Genomic DNA, 24,111 nt, shown 5'->3' on the forward strand with positions numbered 1-24,111 from the left:
AACAGATATAAAGACATGTTATTTGGCTACAGTATTTTCAGCAATTTAACATTACGTAGACATAGTCTATTATTACAACTGTTTACTTTTTTCATTCATAATTTGCAAGTAGCCATTGTGGATTTTTCATGAGTTGTAGCTCTGGAAAATACATTAATAAACAAATCCTCTTATTTACTGTTTATAAATGCTAAATGGGGAGGCAGAGGTGTGTGTGTGTCTGTGTGTGTGGGGTGGGTAAATCAAAATTACAGTGACTTTATACAGTAGTCTTGTGTAAAATTTTAAAGCCCCCTATTTTTCACTTGAATCAAAATACCACAAACTAATTTAACTCAACTAACCTGAGGCCACATTTCCAGCACACCAGTATGGATTGTATCTGGGGCACCAGGCAAATTATTAATGCTGAAGTGATTAGCTGATTAATCAGTAGACCATTTTGATAATGAAGTAATTTATCATGCAAAAATCCACCTTTAACTTCTTACAATGTGAGGATTTGCTCCCATACTTCATTTTGTATCATTGTATATATTGAATACGTTTGGGTATTTTTAAGACTGCTTTTGAATTAAATTTGAAGGCCTCATCTCTGGTTCTAGGAACTTATGGGCATTTTATGGACTGAACAATATAAAACTGCAGATAATTCTTGGTGGCAGCCCTACAAATTTTAATGAAGCAATCATGTGTTGTCTGCTGTGTGCACTGTATGGGCACTTAAAGGGATCGGAGTATATTCAGAACTCACAGATATGAGGGATCACTTGGGGGTGTACTGTTCAGTCTTTCACCAGGGTGACCTAGTGGGTTACTCCAGCCATGAAACAACCTGTACAGAGGCACCAATCCAACAGTTTTTTAAAAATTAAATGTGTTGCATTTACAAATTAAATGCAACACATTGGAATTATTTTAACGTAAAAGGTAAAGAACATGAGACCTGGGACTGTGCTGCATCGACTGATTGAAACTCATAACTGAGGCATTGGATTTTTAGGTTCTTGACAAACTGCATTTAATAGAGATTGGTGACATCACAGCTGATAACCTGTCCCTTCAGTAAGGTCAGCATCGGCACAGATACTCACCCAGCTCTTACGGCGTCCGACACGTTTCAGAGACACTCATGCAAAACGTTGCTCAGCAACTTAAGTCCTTTATTTGCAATGTTCCATTACCTCATCTTTCCAGTTTCCGATGCAAAAGAAGCAATAATTTCTTAAATAAAGAACGCAAAAAAAAAAAAAATATTTACAAAATTCCAATACAACTAATAATCAATGGATTATCTAAAGCACCTCTCTGCATCTGGACAACTGCGGTTTCTATTGGAAAAGGACACTGCAATTACATCAGCAATTTATCATTTCTGAAAAATAAAACTGAAAAAAGTTTTGTAATTATCGTTATTATTACTATTATATATTTACAGAACGCTCCTGAAACAAGTTTCCACTTAAAGTAGAAAAGGCTTTCGGATCATTTCTGTTTTTAGTTTTTAAACTTTACATATTTCATCAAGTCAATTTTTTCTGTAGATTTCAAGTTTTAACGGTGATTGGGTCATTAAGTGTCCTCTACGACAGCTCAGGTGTAAGTACAGAAGAGGTAAAGATATAGAGTCAGTCAGTGTGGTTCACTACTGGGGATGGGAGAGGATGGCTTAGAGGAAGCATTAAGACCAACCCCCAGTAGTCAAGGTCAAAGGTCAACATCAGTACTCCGTGTTTCTGTCCTTTGTAAGTTCATGATGGGAAACAAGAGAAAATAGACAACCTTTGCTTTAAAAACTCCACCCATCAAATTAAGATTAGTTCACGTACATTTGTCTATCGACATTTCGTCCACTGACTCATTAATAGAAACACACTTCAGTCATGCTGCACACTCCAGTAAGAGACAAAGACATAAGAGCTGAGTTTGGATTGAACACACACACACACACACACACACGACGGCATGATGATACCCGCGTATCAGGGAACCCACTACACAACACGCCCTGCTTTTTATTCTTGCAGATCTGATTTTAGGGATTAGAATGATGTAGAACCATAAAAAAAAGCAGCCGGTTGGTTTTGTACTATTGTGACAAACGTTATGTAGTGACGTGGGATACTTCACACCTCGTTAACAAGCAATCCTGCTGAATCAGTTTTCAAGTTTATTTGATGAGGACACTTGCTGTCACAAGCAGGTGGGGAAATCATGAGGAAGCGAGAGAGGAAGGGTAGAGAGAAATGATTGTTTTCTGAGTCCGTCCCTCAAAGAAAAGAAAACATAATAAAGATCCTCATTGAGGATTGATTTGAGTCTGCTTCTCTGGCAATATAGTCCATGACTCTCCACAGCCGCCTGCAGAGCCCCCGCCTTGCCAAAGGGGGGCAGCAGCTTTCAGTTCAGTCTTTTACTCCTTGTCTGACTCCTCCTCTGCCTCACGGAGCCAGGTAAAGAAGGCGGTGACTGATTTCAAGGCCACACCTTTTCCCGTTTGCTCCGCAGGGTCTTTGCTGGATTCCCATTTGTAGAAGGCCTCCTCTTTGATGACATCCTCATCGTACAAGGCGTCGAAGAACATCCGCAGCAGGTCTGCAGAGACAGAAGACAAGAGGTCAACATTGATTGGTAATGAAAGATCTGATGGTTTTGTTGCAGTCACAGCTCTCACAAGGTTGGCTGCAGAGGAGGAGGAAAAACATATAACAAGCCTTACGATACAACAGCCCTGCAGTAAATGCAAACTCATTGTTTAGTTGGTGCTGCGTTTGGTGTTAATAGAACTACATTGTTGTTGAGGCCGTCAGTGCAAAGTAATTTATACTAATGTACATGTCCTGTGTTTGGCATAAGGGATCATTAGACATGGACTTTTCTCTGGTCATATCACATCATTTTGTACTTGCAACTGAGAAAGGGACTACAGATAGTCACAAAAATAAAAAAAAAACATTGCTCAAATACTAAGTAGCACCAAGTGTCAGTATTCAGAGAGGTCTTAAGACAATCTCTCCAATCTCTCTCAATGAAAAAACTGCTTTTCCCATCTCCTCTTACGTTCTGTGTTATGTCACAAAGCTGTCATTAACTTGTATTCATGATGATTTTGCGTTCTTCTATTATTGTTTTTCTATTATTCAGGTTTCCCTGTCACTTAGTGGGTTTCCCAATCACTTAGCGGTGGATGTGGCTCAGTGCTAAAACAGAAGGTTGGTGGTTCGATCCCTGGCTCCTCCAGTCTGCATGTTGAAGTGTCCTTGGGCAAGATACTGAAGCCTGTGCCATCAGTGTATGAATGAATGATTAGTTCCTTTCTGGTGAGCAGCTGGCACTTTGCATGGCAGCTACTCCCATCAGTGTATGTGTGTGAATGTGAAATGTAAAAGCACCGAGTGGTCGGTTGAGTACAGTCCATTTACCATTACTTTTCTACCTAATATAGCAACCAGCATAAACACTAGTAAATTTACTCTGTAGTAAGAAATAAACTGAGATTTTAGATAATTTTTTCATACAGTGCATAAATTTCACCCTCACAATTTGGGCTCTGACTTAACGGAATATGGCCATTAGGGAAACCACAAATATGGTCACAACAAATTACAAGCTTCACCAACTTCAGCATTTGTTACAAGGCTACTGTATCGCAACGTATTTGTTTTTTTGTCCACCTCTGTACATTTAGTCCCAACACAATGCCGTTGGCACCCTACAGGTAGATTAACAGCAGAACACTCACTTGCTGGCTGCTCCATGTCCACCATCAGAGCCTGAAGGGCGTAAAGGGCCTGCAGCTCTTTCTGCTCATCACTCAGGTATCTCTGCAGCAGACTGGCCCTCAGGGTGATCTGCTGCGCATCCACCTTGTACGGGTTGTCACCTGAAATGAGGAGTGACAAACTCTTGTTCAGACAAACAATTAAAACATATTGTGTGCCATTAAAAATGTTCCGTTTCTAGGGCTGCCAAACCATTTGCATTTCTACAATTAATTATACATTGTAGGAATATCAGCAATACTGAAACGTGTAAGTGGAGAACTGATGTCGCTGATATGTGATGAAAAGACTAACATACACAGATATAGGATGAGCCAAAAACAGATGGTCCTTACTTCTACATGCTGTATTAGTCATACTTACATATGATGGCAGACTGACACACTGAAGTCATCAAGGCTCGTACAAACTGGTTGGAAGCAGTTTGCTGCTCATCCAAGTTGGCCTGAACAAAGGAAGAAAACAGTTGAAGACTGGAAGCTATATCCAACTTTTCTTTACACCTTTTATATTAAATAAATAACCATGCGTGGAATATTCAAGCTACATCGCTTGTACGGTCACACACCTCAACCCAGTCTCCGACACGCTGGTTGTCGGCTTTGTCCTGGAGGAGTCTGTCCAGCTGGTTGCTGAGCTCCTCTCCAGTGAGGGCCTTCTTCTTATCGACTTCCTTTGACTCCATCTGCCCGCCTGTGGTGAACTCCACTTTCTAAATTTCCATAAGAAAGAAAATTCAACTTGTAAGTTGTTTGCTTTTAACAGAAGAAAAGCACCAAAACAGAGTAACAAAGTGTCTCACTGTCACTCTATTTTTATTTGTTTAAGGTTTCTTTTCTGCAGCCATGTGGTTACAGGTGTAGGGCATAAATGTAAGTGGATATAGGCATTTGTGTTGACAATCTGCTTTCTCCATATGAGTGCTTACAATCTCGCTTTATGTCACCTCCCTATTTGACCCTCACATCTCCCAACACAGCCCGAGTGGCTGTTAGCAGTTGTTTTACTGTCTAGTCCTACTGCAGCACACAGACCTGATCAGTGACAAACTTGTTGACGTCTTCATCCTCTGGCAAGAATTCACTCCAATTCAGGCCAGCCTCCGTCCACATGGCCCCGACCTTCTTGGGTGTCTGACGAACAAAAAGAAACAGTGAGTCTAAAATGTCAACCTGGACAACGTGTTAGGAATTTGTACATCAGGAAGTAATGAAAAGAGCTGTGTCGGTTCAAACTCAATATGGACATCCAGCCTCATCTAGGGATTTATGTAGCACGTACCATTCCTTTGCAGAGTAAATGGAGGATCTGTACCAGCAGCACACCAGCTTGCCCCAGAGGCACAAGAGGCTTCGAGATCTCCCTGAAGACACAATTACACTGAATTAGGCTTTCCACTTTCTTTGAACTATATTATTCAGGTGCTTTATTTATTACCATTGTTAATACAACCAGTTATACTCGAGGCAAAAAAGTCAGCTGATTGTTGGTAGCATAAAAGCATCTTTCAGTTCCTGCGGTGAGTGCAGTAGATTGTGACTCTTGGCCTTAATGTATTAGATATATTCATAAACCCTACTGAGGCAGAATGTGACAGGCAAAAAGAAGAAAGGGGAATGACAGACAATAGAGTAAATAGACCACTCCAATGTTTGAGAAGCAGACTAAGGCATCCCAGCATCCCACAATCCTACTGATGGTAAATTCTGTCTTCCTCCATCATGTGTTTAGCACCAAAGCACTGCTAAACACCCTTACAACTGTGCTTTATTTAGGTCTCACTGACTTAAAAAAATACAAACAAATTTGAAATTAAATCAAGGCAAAAAGAGGATCCACTGCTACATATGGACAGAGAGCTATGGGTCGAAGGTATCAGTTCCTAAATCATTTTTGCAGATTCCAAGCATGTAGCTCACCTGAAGAGCTGTCCCATAGGGATACCTCCCTCGTGGAGCATGGGAGTAATGAATTCAGCCAGGTAGAGCCAGATGTGAGGTATATCTATGGCCGTGTCTTCTGCAGCCTCCAGGGTCTCTTCCAGCCTACGGTCCCAAAAAACACAGCACTCAATCTCACTTGAAACACACACTTTCATTGGTTTAATTTTCTCAAATCAGTCTGTCAGGGATGAATAAGTAAGCACAAGATGTGAAAAACGCTTTAGACATTGCACAGTGTGATAACGCTCACCCTTTGTAGTACTGCTGCGTGGACAATGTCCCTGCCTTTACAAGTTGATGCAGCAACAAGCCCAAGTGTTCCCTAGCGATGGTGCTGCGCTCAAGCGTCGACTCCACGGCGTTCCGCACAAACACGTAGAGCAGAGAGGCACTGTTGAGTTCTGCAACACACTGCAGCGCCTCCTACAGGACCACAGGAAGAAGAAATCGTCTGAGCGGTTTTGTATTCAAAGCATTTGCTGGTCACCTGATCATATGCACGATATCATGTTTGTACCTTCAAGTCATTGATGTGGAGGTATTCTTCAATGATGGCATTCGACTTCTTCTCCAACTCCTCTTCAGTCAATGCAGGCTTTGCAAGAGAAGGAGGAGGAGTTGGGGCGCTCTCACGCTTAACTGCAGAGAAAAAAAAAAAAAAAGTCAGTACAAGTTAAACATCATTCCACTTACATCTGGCTTCATAATCTCTCTGTACAACTCACACAATCAGCCTATCATCCTGGACATGTTTCTACCATCATATCCATTTAAAATGTTCACTTCCACAAGTTTTTCACCTGCGAGATCTTTGCTTGGAGCCCTGTCCCGGCTTCCTCTGTCTCTGCTTCCCCTGTCCCGGCTTCCTCTGTCTCTGCTTCCCCTGTCCCGGCTTCCTCTGTCTCTGCTTCCCCTGTCCCTATCGTCGGTCATGCTGGCAACGCGACGCACAGGATCAGTCGAGGCCCGGCTGTCTCCACCCCTCCCGCCGCGCTCCTGCGACTCTCTGCTGAAGCTTCTCTTGGTGATTTGGTTCTGACTACTCCTGTCATCACGACCTTCCCGTCCCTCACTGCGATCAAACCGGTCAAACCGTTCCCTGTCGCGGTCAATCCTGTCTCTGTCTCCACCACGCTCACGGCTGGAGCTTGACCTAAAGATTGGAAAGAGAGACAAGAAGGTCCACACATTTATCAAAATGTCATCAAAGGGGATCTCAAACAGGTCACGTGCAAACACGTATATATGATGGATAAAGGAAAGTCTACTAAAGTTCTGTTGAATTTGGTTTTAAAACGCTAACTGTCAGTATGGAAATAGTCTTCAATGTTACTTCTGAACACCTCCAATGTAGATGTTATTAGTTAGTAATCATATGTTTGTGCAGTAAGAAGGAGCGTTAGATTCTGTGGCGTCTCTAAAGGGTTTCATGAATAACAAACAAATGAAAGTGGAGGATTTGAGCAGCTAGAAAGTGGCTGAGAGGGCAAAAGATAACTAATTATTTTCAAACTTAAATGTACATGTTAGAAAATGTACTGCCATTATCTGTTTGGGTGGGCTTACTAATGAGTGCATAGATCTCTGTAGTGCCTAAAACAACTGTTAAAAATATCCAAGTATCAGGTATTGATGGCTTATATAATCACATTTACAATGGATGCACACATAAAAGACAATCCAGAGTTTAAACATGGAAATGCTTGTACAAGCCATTAAGGAGGTAAAGCAGAAAATGGAAGCAAAGCTCGAGAAAGTATCTGCAGCTGCTTAATACCTCTGAGGAACTCTCCGATCAGAATCTGCTGAAGACAATGCCGAACCAGACTGTTGCAGGGCTGAAAAGCGGTTGAGGGTAGTTGGACGACCAGAATCTAGAAGAGGAAAAGGATAGATCAACATTCCAACCATTGAAAAACAACTTAAAACCACTCTGTCCTTTTGAATAAGGTGTTTTACCCTGCTCTCCACTTGCTGGTTTAGCTCCAGTTCCTCCACTGCTGCCTTTGCCCCAGCTACCCCACATGCCTTTTCCCCCTGGAGCCAACAATTGATTGTTGAAGTCCAGAGCACCAGGCTACAATGGAAACACAAAAGTTTATTTTATTTATTTATTTATTTATTTATTTATTATGTACACATTTACCCGACTACCAGATCAGGTTAAACTTTAGACAGTTTCATTCAGCAGATTCTTGACTGCAGCAATTTCTTACTGTGCACCCAAAAAATAAAAACCAAATGTTCGATTGTAGCTCCTCAAGGTGAAGCTAGTTTTAAACTATTCTAAATACAGTATTCAGATATATACATTTCAGAATCTTAATTCCAGGGTTTCTCAACCTAGAAGTTGGTCTCTTTCCAAAGAGGGGTATAAGAGACCAAGGTTTTAAACATGAAATTTAGCGAAAATGTCTGTGTTACAGTCAGAATGTTACCTTTGTGATCTTGCTAAGGCGGGTGGTGTCGATGGGTCTATTCTTGGAGATGGGCACTGTGTTCCATCCCTCATCCTGAGGCTGGCTATTGCGGCCACCTCCTGATGTGTGAGGACCTCGGCCCCCCATGTTCCCTCCCATCCTGCCGCCTCCTCCTCCGTCTTTCTTGGAAAGGAGCTGTTGCTGAACTTTGATCTGTTCTCTGTGCTCCTCCATCTCTGCCTCCTTGTGGATCTGGTCAATAGTTTTAGGACCCTGGTCTCCTCTGCGAGGCACCCAGTTATTCTGTAGATCAGAGATGGATGATGATTAACAACCTTAAACTGTTCCAACACCTGTTGTTTAATATCTACATTCATGATTCCCATGTGACTCATAATCCCCGTGGATTACTTCACACACAGATAAAACAATTCTGCTCATCCAGTAATACATCTTAGCATTAGTCACCACAATGAATGCTTGTTAGCAGCTCTTCATCGCATTATCTTGTTCTGGTTTAATCAAAATTTACCTTTCTGAGGTCCAAGACGTCTTGCAGCATGAAGCGGATTCTGGATGAAGTCTTTCTCTCTTTAATGATCTTGTCCATCTGGTTGAAATACTGGTCCATACGAGGCTAACAGCAACACAGGAAAAGCATCTTTTAAGAGTCATGCCTACGAAATGTCCATCTCCAAGTAAATTTATAACAGACTGATTTATGTGTAGAGAACAGTCTCCAAAGCTCCTCAATCCAACCATTAATAATCAGTGGCCCAGAAACGTGGCATAAAAACAAAGGTCAGTCGAGGAGATGGCTGAATGTGTTCTATACTGACTTCCATCTGTGTGTGTTAATGCTTTACTTACCTTGGCCTTCTCAAAGTCAAGGTCTTTGCCAATTGTGGACAGCAGCCTGCAGAGACACTCCAGAGACTCTTCATCATGATTCTTCAGTAGTTTCACTACGCAGTCGTGCATGATGGCCTCTGTCAGCATCTTCAGCTTGAAGAGCTCTCCTATGAACTTTATGTTACCGAGTGAACGACGGCGAGCCTGGTCTCTGGACTCCTCCAGCTCTACCCTCAAGCGGTCACGCTCCTCTCCCTGAGGGCAGATACAAGTGGGTGTTTGTGCTTAGTGGTGGGGTAAAATGATCCGTTTAGTCTGAATAAACAACAAAAAGTAAAAGGACAGTCACAGTAAAAGATCATGTTTCTTACAGCTTTGGCAGCATCCAACTCTTTTTGCTTTTTCTCAAAGATTTCATCATCATCCTGGTCCTTCTCAAACTCTTTCTGGCAGCGGTTGAGCAGCAGTTTGCGGAAGTTTACAAAAACTCCTGGTTTGTCTGAGGTGGGGACTTTCAACTGAACGAGGAAAACAATGAGTATGATCACAATTTGTTATCCCATATACATTTTTAATCTCACCAATAATAATAATAATAATAATAAGGCATAAAAATGTGATTATAAAAATGTTAACAATAAAATGAAAATAAACCCTGAATAAAGAGTGCTCCGTCAGTTCCTCAACACCATCATGAACATTCAGTGGCCCAGACACGAGGCACAAAAACGAAGTCATCATTGGAGCAAATGATGAAAGCACACAATCAGGACACAATCACACTTACTCCCATAAGGCAGCGGCACATGTTGGCGTAGGCCACAGAGAAGTTGGGCTCTGAGATGGCCTTCTCAAAGATGAGGTCAATGGCTCCCTTCAGCCTCTCCTCTGTGTCTATCGTCAGGTCCGACACCTGTTTCATCAGATCCTGAAACTTCTGAGGGGTCAGCTTGTTGAGGATACTGCGCAGACGCTTGAACAGCTCTTTTGTCTTTGCCTGTTCAGGATCTTCTCCTTCTTCGACTTCCTCCCCGACGCGGGTGCGAGTGGACTTCTTTGTCGAGGGCTTCCAGGCCTTCTCAGCCTTGTTGAGCTGCACGTCATCGCTGAGTGACATGCTGCTGATGATTTTCCTGGGCTCTTTCCTCTGACCCTGCTGGGAGCGACGTGGCCCAGGTGGCTAAAGGGAGGGGATTCACATTTAGAAAGAAAACATTATTCAACAAAACAAATACACTGAATTATGGTTATTGCCATATTCACAATTATAAAAAAAGGTTTACTCACCGGGCCTCTTGGTCCTCCCACTGATCTGCTACCAAGGTTCCCCAAATATGAGGGAGTAAAATCAGGACCGACATTCATCAGTCGAGTTGGGTCAGCAGGCCGCAGTGGAGTTTTGTTCGCCTTGAGTTAAAGTAAGAGACAAAATGACCTCTGTGCCCATACAAACACAAAAAACTGAAGAGGTACGTCAGGTTACCAGGTACCAGGATATATTCAAAAACTAGTTATGATGTCTTATTGTCATGCTTGAATGACATCATCACCATTGCACACTACAAAGTAGGGCTGAACAATTAATCGTTTTCAAATCGAAATTGCGATTTGAAAGAACGCGATTAGCTAACCGTGAAGATGGCGATTAAAATGTAGGTTAATTATACAGTGCATCTGACCCATTTTAAACAGTCATGCAGTTACAAATTCAATCCATTGTCATCCTTGTGTGACAGACCTGCTCGCCAATCACAAGCTCCATGTACCTCCTGTTGGGCGTGCACATTTTACAACAAACGAAACTGGAGGAAACGTGTGGGATAATGGCGCCAGCCGAACCGACAGAGGCAGCGGCTGTGCCGCGGATTTGTCCAGCGTCAACTCACACTTAAGTTTCAGCAGCGGCTCGTTCAGCCTACACGTTTTTAATTTGTCATTTTGTGTACTTCAACTTCGGATAACAGCTTTCTGTGAGCCCTTTCCATTCTGCTCTCTGCAGGCTAACGTTACACATCCACATGGAGCATTTCAGAATAAGAGCGTTTTACCTGCCTGATTTTGCTGACTTGTTCAGATTTGGCTTATTTGTCCTTTATTTTTGTGCTTCTACCATGGTAAAGTATGCTACATAGTTAAATTGTTTCTTTTGATGTCCGTTTTAACTGTGTTTATTGTTGATGTACGATCAGGAGTCTGCAATGGATGTTTTATTTTGAAAATCAAATGGATTCTCTATAGAGAGCCTAAGTCACTCGCTTCCGCTTCCAGCCCATGGGACCTTATTTCAGGAAAAAAATATTTAAGGTAGTCAATGGCGAGAGACAACTTATTTTTTGATCCTGTTTGAACTGTGCCCTGAATTACACGTTTGTCAATTTAGGAGAAAGTTGCAGTTTGTCGTAAAACAGTAAAGTTACATGTCTTTTTGTGTGAAAACCTCTCAATGAACAACATCTCTTGTCTCGCAAAATATATACGTCACCAACATGTTAGTGCGGTAATGCTAGCTAACGTTCATTGCTTGGTTGCTGCTAGCTAGATAACTTGGCTATGTTCCACACAGAAATATATCTCACCTGATGTGTTTATTCCAACGACTCTCAGTCATTGTATCACATTATCCTCTCATGTACGTTCTTTGACGTCAGCTTCAGTCATTGAGAGAAAAAGTTACGATATCACATACGCGACTTTTGCGTTTGTGTAATTATGTATTTTCACAGTCTTATACCTCAACAGTTTTACATCAAACTGCGACTTTGACTTTCAAATGTATATTTTAAATTGAACATCATCGTATTCAGAGCATAATTCAAACAGGATCAAAAAATTAGTTGTCTCTTGCCATTGACTACCGTACATATTTGTTACGAAGTAAGGTCCCACCAGGAGGGGAGGGACTTAGGCTCTCTATGCCATTCTGTGTCTGACTTCCTGCCTGGTTAATCTGCTCTGTGCAGCTTGATGTGGCGTCCGTCAAAAATAGACTGGCAGTGAATATTGATCTTTAGCAAAAATTCAAAGAATCGCAAATTGAATTGTAATCGCAATCTATCTGGTAGAAAAATCGCAACTAATCACAACTTTTTTCCCCCGAATCGTTCAGCCCTTCTACAAAGCAAAATGACATAAATCACCACCTACCTTGTCCAGGACCACATCACTGATGATAGGCAGGCCCTCAGGTTTGTGCATACTGGCGCCGATAAACTGGAAGCCCAGGAGGAACTCCCTGTCGTACCGCTTCTTCTCTTCTGGGTCTATCGGCTTCCATTGTTCTGAGAGATTGCAGAGGATAAAATTTAGTGTGGAAAACTGATACGCAAGGATGCAGGTCCTCTCTTAAACATGAAAATGCTCCGAGTTAGTACAGCTATGCGGATGGTAGGGAAAATGTGTCCCGAGTCTTGAATGAGACACTTTGAGAGGGTGGATGCTTGACAGTCTTCATGCATGAACCTACAGTATAGTGAGAAGCCCTATTATTCCACTCTTGTAGTACAAATTGTTTTAAAATCAAGGGATGTACACCATTTATAACAGAAAGGTATTTAAAATAGAACCTTTAATTAGGGCAGGGCAATAAAACAATATAATATTATATAGCAATATAATTTTCCTCAATAACAATATACTAAATGTTCAATATATCATCAATAAATATTTGGTTTAATTCATTTGAATCACGAACAAATAAGCACTTAATTTTTTTATTAAAATATTTATTTTGTTGAGAAGAGGCCTAAAGAAAGATTAACTAATCATATTTGTTGAAAAAGATTTATAACAGTTTTGAATGTTCTACCTCAGACTTGTGAAGTGATCCACTGTTTGGCATCAAGTGTCACATTCTGACCATAAAGATAAGTTTAACCACATATTTAACCATCTGGCTTCTTCAATTTTTACTCAGGAGCAAAAATCTATATCGTGATAATTATCGATATTGATTGAGATGAAATGTTTTTATCATGCTAACATGTTTGGCCTTATCGCCCAGCCCTACCTTTAATGTAAACGTTTCTTCAATTTTGTCTTTTGTGCCCATTTCTGAAATATAATGGTCTAAAAATATTTTGACATCTTGCAAATCTTATGACAGTGTTGCATTAACATCAAACAAAAATATGAAATTTGATTGTGCCCATATGTTTTTTTTAAGCGCATTTATGATGCATAGACGCCTAAAAATCATCGTCATGGCTATAGTTGTACATCAACACGGCAGCTGTTACCGCTCAACTACACAGGGAAACTGGAGAATCTTAGTCACAATCTACCTTCTTTGTACTGGTATTTCTGCCCAGTTGGCTCAGATGAGGCTTTAGGCCCGTCGGGTTCTGCATTCTGCTTGTCCTCCTTCTCCTCCCAGGTCTCATCTACAACCTCAGCAGGAGGTTCAGCTGGAGCAACAGGGACAGGGTCTGCCTGAGTGGACGAAGGTTCAGGAGCAGGCTTGGCATCCTGCTCCTGCGTCAAAACAAAACAGGAAGAGATTAAGTATTATAATAACCTATAGTTAAAATATTGATACAGCTGAAACTGAGGACTTAAACACCATGACCATGTGTTCATTCCTATCTTATTTTCATCCGGACTGATACTCACCTCTGTGAAGGCATCGAGGAGATCTCCAATGGCCTCCTTTTTGTTGAACTCCTTCATGTTCTTCCTCTTCTTTGGCACAGACATAGCAGCTTCAAGAGGACACAGGGTGGACATTAAAATCTCACAGAAGACCAGCATGAAACACATGACGATCATAAACACAAGCGATAATCAACTCCACCTTACCTTGCATAGTAGTAGATTCCTCTGTAGGGCAGCTAACAGAGGTGGGAGGGTCATCCATACTTTTCTCCTTCCCGTCTTCCTCTTGCTTCTGCTTCTCCTCATGCTGCTCCTCCTCCTCCTCCTCCTCCTGGGCTGGCATTGCCGTTTTAACCACAGGTGTGGATTCCTGAGATTGAGAAGCGTCAGGCTTATCAAGGGGTGTAGTGTCTGACAAATCCTCAATGTCCTGAGGAAGGCCGTTGGAGAGAAGAGGCTCAGCCGTTTCAGACGGTGTGGGTTCGGGTTCAGGTTCAGGTTCAGGTTCAGGTTCAGGGGCAGCGCTCTGAGTCTGTGGAGCAGCAGGTTCCTGTGCAGGAGGGGGAGGCTGAGAGACTTCAGTTTCCATTTTTGTCGTCGTTTCTTCTTTTGCCTCATAAACAGGGGTAACTGTCGCAACAACCTCGATTGTAGGCTCCAACTTAGCGCTGTCCATCTGCTCCTCTTTTTCCAATTCCTTCACTTCCTCAGTTTTCTTTTCTTCCTTTTCTGGTGCCGTCTCAGCTGGAGCAACCCGTGGTTCCTCCATTTTGACAGGCGCCTCTTGTGCTGCTAATGATGCCGAAGGGCCAACAGGAGCATCTACTGTGTCACTAACTTTAGTATCAACCTTATTTTCTGCCTCAGCAGGAGTAGAAGTAGTAGATGCTGCTGCTGCTGGAGGAGGGGGTGATGAAGACTGCTGGTCCTTTATCAATGGGGCTGACACCTCAGCAGCAGCTGTAGGGGTTACAGATTGTGTGGCTAACTCAGCAGGTGGTGTAATCTGGTCGTCCGTTTCCTGTTTGGCCTCCACCACAGGCTCTGTAATTGCTGTGGCAGGAGGTGGTGGGGTTTCAGCGCTAGCAGGAGGCTCCATATTTTCATCTGGACAGTGAAATAATCACATTAAGGAAAATGTGGAACATAGCCATCTAGCGTTTTTTTTTTTTACGTAAACAAAAGTGAGAAAATGTACTCACCTCTTCTAGTCACTGTAGTGACTGACTGTATAACTTCACCATTGGTCTGTGCAGGACTTGCATCTGCTATGAAGGCCTACAGTCACAAAACAGCGTTTAGTGTTTTTTTAAAATAAACAATTAGTTTTTACTTCAGTGTGCCTTTGCAGTGTGATTTTTATATGTCAACCAATTAGTTTAAAAGTGTTTCTAATGTTTTGCCCAACCAGCAACTCAATGTAGCTCAAACTAGCCTAAAAATATAACCGCTAACATATAACCACAGCTCAGAACATATTTATATGCATTTGCTTTGGTTTTCATTTGATCAGTAAAACTCTGTGCTAGACTTGTGCTGTGGTCATAATACGATGTTAGCACAGAAGTGTGAAAACATGCAATCATCTCTATGAAAAATAAATGAGTTGGGAGGTGTAAAGAACTCCTAAACTGTGTTTTGTTTCCCCGACAATGTGTCCTTTGTTCATACAAACCAATGTCATTGCTTTTCTTCAAAATAATACAGTAAGGATCTGCTCAAGCTGTATGTTTTTTACCCAGTTATGTGCAATTCAATCTTAATACATTAAACTTCAAAAATCACTGCATTCTCAGATTATTCTGTAGACAGAATAAGTAAAAACCTGCACCTGTTACAACTCTGTCCATTACTGTGTTCATTCATTCACTTTATTTTCCACACCTACAGTAGCTGAAGTCAGAATGGCTGATAACAACTCAGATTTCTAAAATAAGAAAAACTATATCTTTATCCCAGACAAACACAAACATTACTTATCATTAGTACTCAGGACTTACAATCAGTAATACAATCAATAAAGGAATTCTGTCTTAAACTATGTACACAACTATGTTAGCTTCAGATACAAGTTTAAAATCAGTCAATGGAAATCAGACTTCCCAAAAGCGTTCTTACCTGTGGGGGAGTCGGTGTGGTGGTGGACCTTCCACCTGACATGATCTCCTCCGTGATATCGCGGCCGCCCTGGTTGGGGTCTCGTATTCTTATCTATCAGGAGACAGGGTGAGCTATTTGTCAAGTCTCCACAAATCATGTAACCAACATTAAAATACAATGTTGAAAAATCCTGTCGCTGCTGATCTATAGCTGCCACTCATCATAAAAACTATTGTTATTTTCAGCTAAAAGAGAAAGTTCCACATTCAGCGGACAAAACACTTTCAGTCCATTCAATTTTTTTGCCCTCAGACAAGAGGCTCGCTGCCCTTTTGTTGTGACACACTACCGGTTTGCGTTCCCTCTTTGGTGGGCCTTGTGACTGTGCCGGGGGTTGCTGAGGAGGCGGGGCTTGTGGTTGTTGCATTACCGGTGCAGGCTGGACAGACGGAGGGTACTGCGGCTGAGCTGGATAGTAGGCTCCTGCTGTAAGGTTAGAATGAAACAATACAGCATTAATAAAAATAGAAAACTATACTTGAGCATAAGACGCAGCTTCACACGAAAATAATCCATCCAGGATTGTGACCCAAAATTCTTTAGTTGCTGTGTCTTTCTGAAAACTCTGCAAGGCGGTTTATGGGATCTGTGGGTTTAGATATTTGACTTTACACGAAACAAATAATAAAAAATATACATCTGAGAGTGGAGATTCCTGTAGGGACACAAAGGCAAGAATCCATCACAAGAGCCTACATGAGGTGCGTGGATCAAGAGATAAACAAAATACAAACTTGCATGAAATTGGTTATGACACAGGCTTTTGGAGTAATAACCTTCACATCCAGACTGTGATGGTTGGACAGAGGCAGCATGTTAGTGCTCTGTGGTAAATAAACACAGCAAACATTACTTGCTAGCTAATGAAGATAAATCCATAAATCTGCAATCCATGATTTATTTCATTGTCATCACATGAATCAAATCTTTCTGGCAGTAGTGACTATTTCACTAAAAACACATTATGAATGTTTTTGATGTATGTGACCTTTGTGTCCCAAAAAGACAAAAACACACATTTCAGACATTTCATACATCAGAGACAGGAAGTGCCACAGAGATTTTTGCCACTAAAGCCTGCTGACCAACACACAAGCACACACACTACTCACCAGGGTAGCGCTGGGAGGTGAGAGGAGCACCGTGGAGAGAGAGACGGCCGTTCTCTCGCCCGCCCCCTCTCCCCCCACCACCCCGCCTCTCCCTCGCAGCAAGAGAGGGCTCTGAACCAACGCAGCAAACAGAGGAAGGGAGTGAGGGGCGGGAGAGGGAGGAAAGAAGGAGAGAGGGCAGGAAGAGACAGATGCAGAATGAGTTAATGAGAGGATCCAGAGGAAGCAGGGTGTTAAAAGGTCCCACGAAATGAACAACGTCTTTACCATATTCTTACCTCGTGTTCCTTGCTGCTTATTTTTATGTCAACTTTTCTTTGTAGTTTTTTTGTGTGTATATCTTTAAATAACAAAATTCATAGTTTTCTTCATGGAGAGATTAAAGCTGTGTTTACTGAACCACTTTGAACTCAGGGGTCGGGCATAAGCCAAAATAATTGGATGTTTTAGTTTTACCCACCCAATGTCTAACATATTAAAAACAGATCTGTAGAACATTTGTTAAGCAAATGTGCATTTTGCAGCAGTAACACAGGTCAGAAGAGTGTTTGGGGTGGCATTTAAAAAAAAAAGTTTTTTTCAAATAGTGGTTGCAAGTACTGCTTTCTATTTTGGTCTTTGTCCTGGATAATTTTGAAATCTCATTAATATTCAACTAAGATCCCTCTTCATCATTAAATCCCAACCCAACATCATGGTTTTTTTGGACATACATCCAGCAAAAGAACAAATTTCTTGCCATTTCATGGAACCTGTAAGGCAGTGTCAGGTGAGACTGCAGATAGAAAGAACACAGGCCAAAGCAGAATCAAACCAGACCACATGCAACTGGCAGTCCACCACATACAGCAGTGTTTTGACGCATAAAGTCATTAAATACACCATCCAGCCAAGCAAAACCATGACACCCCCGCCACCCCCACCCCGCCAGTGATACCTTATGGACAAAGAGATGCGAAAATGCACAGTGACTAAACGCTTCCACTTAAAATCTCAGTTAAATTTGGGCTTCTCTTGTTTGAGATTTTACCCCTTTTAACTGATCTCTTTTAATTGATAACCCTCCATGTTTATGGTTGTGCTCGGCTGTTGTTGGTGGTCTTGGGTAGAAACCCTTACCATAAGTAGGGTATTCAGCAGGGCTAGTTCCCGGATAGAAGCCTGGTGTACCACTGGTCACAGGATACTGCTGAGTAGGAGGCATATATGGCGCCCGGTACTGCCAAAACAAATTAAAGAGCTTAAATAACAACACAAAAGCTTGAATAAGATGCCGCCCTGTTCCAAAAACCTTTTTTTTGGAAGACAAGGAACTCTTACATTTGTGTAGCTCTTATAAATATCTTTTCAAATGAAGCTAATTTTTCCTTGTCCATCAGTCACATGCTCACACACTCTCCGGCCAGCCTCATACAAGCAGTCAGAAAAACTTTCTCTGGCTGTTAGCACTGTTCAGACTGGGTGTCCTGTCATGTTATTCTGTGACACCGGTAATTCTTGGATTTTTTTCAAATTTGATTCTTGGACAGATGATTCGGCCCTCGATCTATTTCACTGAGAGGTGCTTTTGACTTTTTAATCAAATTATAATTTCTCTGCGGCATCAAAACAAGATACATCAGCTGTCAAAAACTTCAGTAGGTTAAACTGGGCTTCCTAAACAATTTTAGGGCAATCTAAGTCTAAAAGGTCATCTAAAAACCATTGCTAAGAACTATGCCTAGCAACATTAGGGCAACAACCAACCCATTGCGCAACACTCTCTTAATGTAATAAGCTCACTCTGCAGGAGTAGGTACTCTCTTCAGTTGTGGTTGTTGACACATAAATGTCTTAATTCTTTCAAATGTAATACATTTTCAGCCCAGAGTATGATGAGCATATACTCAGTATTTTTGTGGGGCAGAACAGTAAAATGTGTGTCATTTTAACAAATTGATGATAACTAATGTGAACCAACCTGTCCAGGTGGGATGAAGTAGCCCTGAGGGGAGCCAGCGAAAGACAGCTGCTGCTGAGAAATCATCATCATCTGGGAGCTGGGCGGGTAGACGTGAGTGGGTCCAACAGGTCTTGGGCCACTACTCGTCTGTACCCGTGGAGCACTGGTGGTCATGGCTGGTCGGTTCTGATAGTAACTCTAGAGAACAGAGGAAGAACGAAGGAAAGAGGATAAACAGTGTATCACAGCACAAGCAAACCTGTTGAATCTGTGTGCACATTTACAGTGGTAGTCCTAACCCATGTGTTAGAATGCAGTCACACTCACAGCAACTGCCAATGTGTACAGCAAGGTCAGTTCTTGGGTTACACAGAGTCTAAAATGCACTGAATGTCATGTCTCTCTGCTACACTGAGTTTAGCCCAAGTTAAGAACGGGGGGGGGGGGGGGGGGGGGGAAAAGAGAAAAGCTGTTACCTGTAATGCTCTGTATCCACCCTTCAGCCGCACAACACATGAGCAGAGAGCAAGAGAGGGAGTGAGATTAAGGTGAAAATGAGGACAAGACAATGTGGAAGGTTGAGATTACAAGGTGTAAGAAGGAAGAGTATGAGAGGCAGAAGCAAAATATCTCTAATCCATGAACATTAAGCTCAAACAACCATAGCGGCACATGCAAATCTGTACAGGACTGCACAGAAGTAGGATCCCCTGAAGTCCTCCAGGTCCCAGTTTTGAGTGGTTATAGGTGACAGGGGCATGTGGGTAGTGAAAAAAATAAGAATGCTGCAGGTACCAAAAATCAACTAACTTTAATATTTTCTTGTTTTAAATTGGACCTGACTACAAAATATTTTAATATACGATTTTTGAAAGACTTTACATTTCACAGTCTCTGTTTCACATTGCCATTATGACAGCGGGTACGGGATGTCTTGCAAATACAGTAAAGTATAGGGGGCATGTGCAGATGCAGGATGAATAAATAATAAATAAGGCCTGGATAAACTCTGCTTTTAAAACAATGTGACAGGGTAACAACTTAAAAAAGGCACAATGTCATTTAGAGAAACATGCATTTCTAGAATGAGATATAGACATTAATGTTACTGGACCTCAGCAAAAGTTAACTCATCTAATGCACACTACTGCGTTCTCATCTACTTCTCCAACATGTGGAACAGAAAGCATGCGTTACACTAAGGAGACAAGGGGGATGTAAGGAAAAGTGAGGTGTTAGTACCTGTTGGTGTAAAGTACGGGGCCCTGCAGCAAACTGGGAGAACAGCAGAAGAGAGGAAGGAAGTCAAGATTGACATTTAAGGAGAAAGATTTAGCCGAAGCCTTATAGCAGAAGAAGCCATGTCAGAAATCTTTGTGAAAGAGTAGGAAAGGGAGGGTCCTCATTCAAGGCAATACATATTAGGGGTGGGGGGAAAAAAATTGATACAGCATAGTATCGTGATATCTGCCACGGCAATACTGCATCGATACACGAATGCCAAGTATCGATATTTTATTATGTAAATTGCAGATGGGAGTTTTAACTTTTTGGTACTAGATTAATAAAATCTATTGCTTTTTTTAGTCCACTAGAAAACTTAACAGGACCAAACAGAGAAATGTATCTTTTTAGATAAACAGATGTTGACAAAGTTTGACTTTAGGGACCTAATTGGAAGTTGGAAAAAGGTAATAAATTGCAATATCTCTCAATATATTTATAATCGCAATAAAATCGAATTGCAACATAAATATCGGGATAATATCGTATCGTGGGGCCTCTGGTGATTCCCACCCCTAATACATATCACATACTTGTTGGGGGAAAAAAACAGGCTATGAACAATACCGGTCTTGGCTGTGGTGCAGAGTTCATTTGTGGAGGTGGAGGGGTGGCAAAAACAAGAGAAGGCTGTCCAGGGCCGTAGGCAGCCTTGAGAAGAGAACATGGTGGAAAAAATAGATGTTACAAACCTTAAATCTACCAAAACAACTTTGATTTCACAAGGTCAGTTCCTCTCACCTGTGTCAATCCAGGGGATGGGGCAGGGTTTGGGACAGACGTGGGTCCCGTTATAGGCTGTGGTGGTTTGTTCATTTCACGTTCTTTTATGGTTCTGCATTAGGGTGGCGTTGTGTTGCCAGCCTTTCCGAGGAAGAGACGAGCAAGAAATACAACAAAGAACAATTAAGTATTAGCCAAATGTTAATCTAAAGCTTTGAAATTAAATTCCATTCAGTTCAAATTTAATACCCACGATAATTGCAGCCACACAGGATATCAGACAACACTGTACGAAGACTTGAACCTTCAGCGTGGCAACATCTAACTAAACAGTGAGGGTGTGGCCATTGGTTTCGCCTATGATAACGCCACCACCTCCCACAATGTTCTTTCCTTCCAAATTGCATGGCACATGCTTACAGTCCTATAACACTTAGTGTTAATATCATCTGTGAATTCCTTGATGAAATGGCAATGACTCATGTGTTTTAACCTCCACCCGAAACAGTATATATTTTGAGAAGACAAAGATGAAGGTGGCTATCATCATCAAAAAGGGGGGACTTTGACTGTAAAATAAATTTAAAAAAAAACATTCCCAAATGCTCATGACCTTTGGCCAAAGAGCAAACAGGGGACAAACACCAATTGGGATTACTTGTTTTTGAGAAGTATTTCCAGCTCATACGTGACTGCCAGCAAACCACTTGGAATGGTCCGGTTTTGAGAGAATTTAAGAAAATGGATACCTCAGGTCAAAGTTCATTTACTGTGTTAACAGTGGCTTCAATGCCCTCTGCTTGTGTTAGCTCCATGTGCACATAATCTACTTAAATAACGTAAAGTCAATATCCATTTCACAACTGAATGCCGTGTTCTCCTCATGATAAATGATTGTTGTGCGGGTACTGGAGTAGCCAAGTCATGCTGAATTTAATAATAAAAACTGACGAATACTACTAGCAGACGTGTCATGCACCATCCACCTGCTGACACAGGAACTATCGTTAGCTGCTAGCTAGTGCCATGCTTCTTTTAGACAGGGCATCAATGTACAAAGCTACCATATGGTTGTGGCCAGCAGAGACGGCTAACAGTCACATCAACAGTCATTAAATATGGCAAGTAGTCTGGGGAAAGCTTGTCATGGATAGTTAAGTTATAGGATGGTAGGCATTTTATTGGCCCGCTAGCGAGGCAGCTTTCCTGGCCGGAGCAGGTTAAATCGTTAGCCAACAGCCGGCTAACGATACGTGTCCCACTATCACAGACATTTGGTTCAGTTACGCTACGTGGCTGAGTCCACATTTAACCTTAACTCACGCAGTCCTCAGTCTGATAGTTTTACTGCCCCGACAGACGACATGTTTACTAATCAGAACAGCAAATAAGCCGGTCCTAGCAATGATGTTGCAATACTTGACACCGATTAGGTTACAGTTAAGCTATTGTTGGTTTATGTTAGCGGTTTCGCCCAGCCCTGTCCTACGAAGAGTATTTAATTACAGGCCCAGCAAAATCCGCGAGCAAATGAAACCTTCAACTGACATTTAACTTGAGCCAATACCATGCTAACAGTAAGAGCAGGGTTTAAAGTAAAGCTTTTACCGGTCAGACGTTACCTGTGCCACGCAGTGAAACCCGTTTTAAAACTATGAAACAGTAAGAGTTAAGCTAGCGTCACCCCACGAAGCCTAACGTTACGGTGATAACGATAACCAAATGAAGATTAGCCACGAGAGCGAGGACAGCTGGTCATTTCAGCTCTGAATAAGGTCTCAAAATTAACTAACCAGCGTGACTAGCGCTAAAACATTTAGGTTAATATGTTTGGATTCGTATTGCGGGTAAGATTATCTGGCTAGCGGTCCTAGTGTGTGGACTGACAGCCGGCAGGGCCTGTTCAACCAGGTAGCATAAGCTAGCATGTGTGCCTTTCACAAATATGAAGCCAGGCTCGGGTCTACTTCAAGCTAGCATAGTCATTTGGATTTATTCTTACCAGGAATCAATAGTGAATATGTTGTAAGATGGGAACTCGGGGAGTCAGCCTCTGATCAGTCTTCTGTTAATGAAAGTAGTGGTGTTGCAGTTCCCTTGTCCTTTACTCCAAAAGAAAAGTGATGCCCTTCTTGGCTATTGACTTAGCGTGCTAGTTAGCTGACCGGCAGATGGGGTGAGTGCTACTACTGTCACTTCGGTTTAAATCCCCAGGCGTGCAAAATGACAGTGCTCAAAATCAAATAATATAGTACTTCGGGAGTACTATTGACAACTCCGATGGCCCCGAAAAAAGCCTCTGGACCGGAGGTCCATGATCAAGGCGTCGATGGTGACGGATTGCCGGTTAGGTATGTACACAACTGTCGCATCAGGAGGCTCAGACCGAGGCCATAATGCGCTGTTTCTGGTCTATGGAGCCGGTGCGCCTCCAAGTCGCATGGGTAACTTCCGGGAAAATAAAAATGTGATGCCGTTTCCTTAGTCATGTGATACAGGCGTTTTGATCTATTCATCTCCTCCACAGACACGACAATCCCTTATTCAAGTAAGGATATCATCTGAATCAGACACATATGTCATGAATTTCACAAAGTCGGTACCGGTTTCGTGCCGAAAAGTGATGTTTGGTAGGCCTATGTGTAATATCTTTGTTTATATTTGGAAAACGGGCTGTAGCCTAATTAACATGACTTACTGCCAACTAAGATATAAAATGAAGACAATTTTGCAATTATCCTTATGACTCTCATTATTTTACTTGCTGTGTAGGCCTACCAACCAATCCACTCTTTTTTACCTGTTAAAATACCTTTAAATGGCCAATACAATTCATAAAATGCAGTATTTCACTTGCCAGAAAATGATTGAAGCCTTTTGTTATTGACTGAAAGGTTATTTCTGAAATTAGTTGATTTCATTCAAAAGAGTTATATTTCAGAGATTATAGCTCACCTAGTACTTTTTACCTCTTAAAATACCTTTAAATGGCCAATACAACCCATAAAATGCAGTAGGCTATTTCACTTGCCAGAAAGTGATTGAAGAGACTGGGCAATACAGCTCCAGCAGACGGCAATCAGTTTTCGGCAGACGATCACTTTTCGGCACGACACCTGGCTTACTTTGACAGAAAGTAGACTTACACAGTTAGTCCAATATCATAAGTCTGTATAAAACAGGTAGGGCGAACTGCGTCTGCTGAGGAAGAAACGCTTCAGAACAGCAGAGTAGACTTTGTGTTGACAGTATCCTGAAAAAAAGCTCCTCTTTCAAGAGAGCTAAAGTCTATTTATTAAATTG

General features: G+C 41.8%; 1 protein-coding gene and 2 non-coding genes across 3 annotated transcripts; all 3 read right to left on the reverse strand.

The window, feature by feature from the left end:
* Nucleotides 1-1,146: 1,146 nt before the first annotated feature.
* eif4g1a (eukaryotic translation initiation factor 4 gamma, 1a) lies at nucleotides 1,147-23,238 on the reverse strand. The gene is made up of 30 exons (XM_046051497.1): nucleotides 22,811-23,238; nucleotides 20,827-20,949; nucleotides 20,653-20,736; nucleotides 18,820-18,999; nucleotides 17,979-18,078; nucleotides 16,037-16,173; nucleotides 15,706-15,798; nucleotides 14,790-14,865; nucleotides 13,792-14,694; nucleotides 13,606-13,694; nucleotides 13,278-13,467; nucleotides 12,142-12,275; nucleotides 10,285-10,404; nucleotides 9,785-10,177; nucleotides 9,369-9,515; nucleotides 9,016-9,252; nucleotides 8,678-8,782; nucleotides 8,164-8,448; nucleotides 7,685-7,802; nucleotides 7,503-7,599; nucleotides 6,526-6,878; nucleotides 6,243-6,364; nucleotides 5,976-6,148; nucleotides 5,702-5,827; nucleotides 5,064-5,145; nucleotides 4,817-4,915; nucleotides 4,351-4,494; nucleotides 4,146-4,227; nucleotides 3,743-3,883; nucleotides 1,147-2,595 (listed from the first exon to the last, which is right to left on the reverse strand). The coding sequence occupies exons 2-30, from the start codon at nucleotides 20,899-20,901 to the stop codon at nucleotides 2,414-2,416; spliced, it is 5,067 nt and encodes a 1,688-aa protein (XP_045907453.1). The 5' UTR covers nucleotides 20,902-20,949; nucleotides 22,811-23,238; the 3' UTR covers nucleotides 1,147-2,413.
* On the reverse strand, nucleotides 8,883-8,959 carry LOC123973166. The gene has a single exon (XR_006825554.1). It is a non-coding gene; the product is annotated as a small nucleolar RNA SNORD66 (small nucleolar RNA).
* On the reverse strand, nucleotides 9,667-9,743 carry LOC123973165. The gene has a single exon (XR_006825553.1). It is a non-coding gene; the product is annotated as a small nucleolar RNA SNORD66 (small nucleolar RNA).
* Nucleotides 23,239-24,111: the final 873 nt, after the last annotated feature.

The sequence above is a fragment of the Micropterus dolomieu genome, linkage group LG06, assembly GCF_021292245.1.
Source record: "Micropterus dolomieu isolate WLL.071019.BEF.003 ecotype Adirondacks linkage group LG06, ASM2129224v1, whole genome shotgun sequence".
NCBI classification, from domain to species: Eukaryota; Metazoa; Chordata; class Actinopteri; order Centrarchiformes; family Centrarchidae; genus Micropterus; species Micropterus dolomieu.

What these genes read in the sequence shown, in the direction of transcription:
- eif4g1a (XM_046051497.1), bottom strand. Translation starts at nt 20,901, where the DNA reads ATGAACAAACCACCACAGCCTATAACGGGACCCACGTCTGTCCCAAAC. An exon ending in CAAAGAGGGAACGCAAACCG is followed by an intron (nt 15,799 to 16,036) that starts GTAGTGTGTCAC and finishes GTCTCCTGATAG; the next exon opens with ATAAGAATACGAGACCCCAA. An exon ending in GATCGGAGAGTTCCTCAGAG is followed by an intron (nt 6,879 to 7,502) that starts GTATTAAGCAGC and finishes TCCAATCTTTAG; the next exon opens with GTCAAGCTCCAGCCGTGAGC.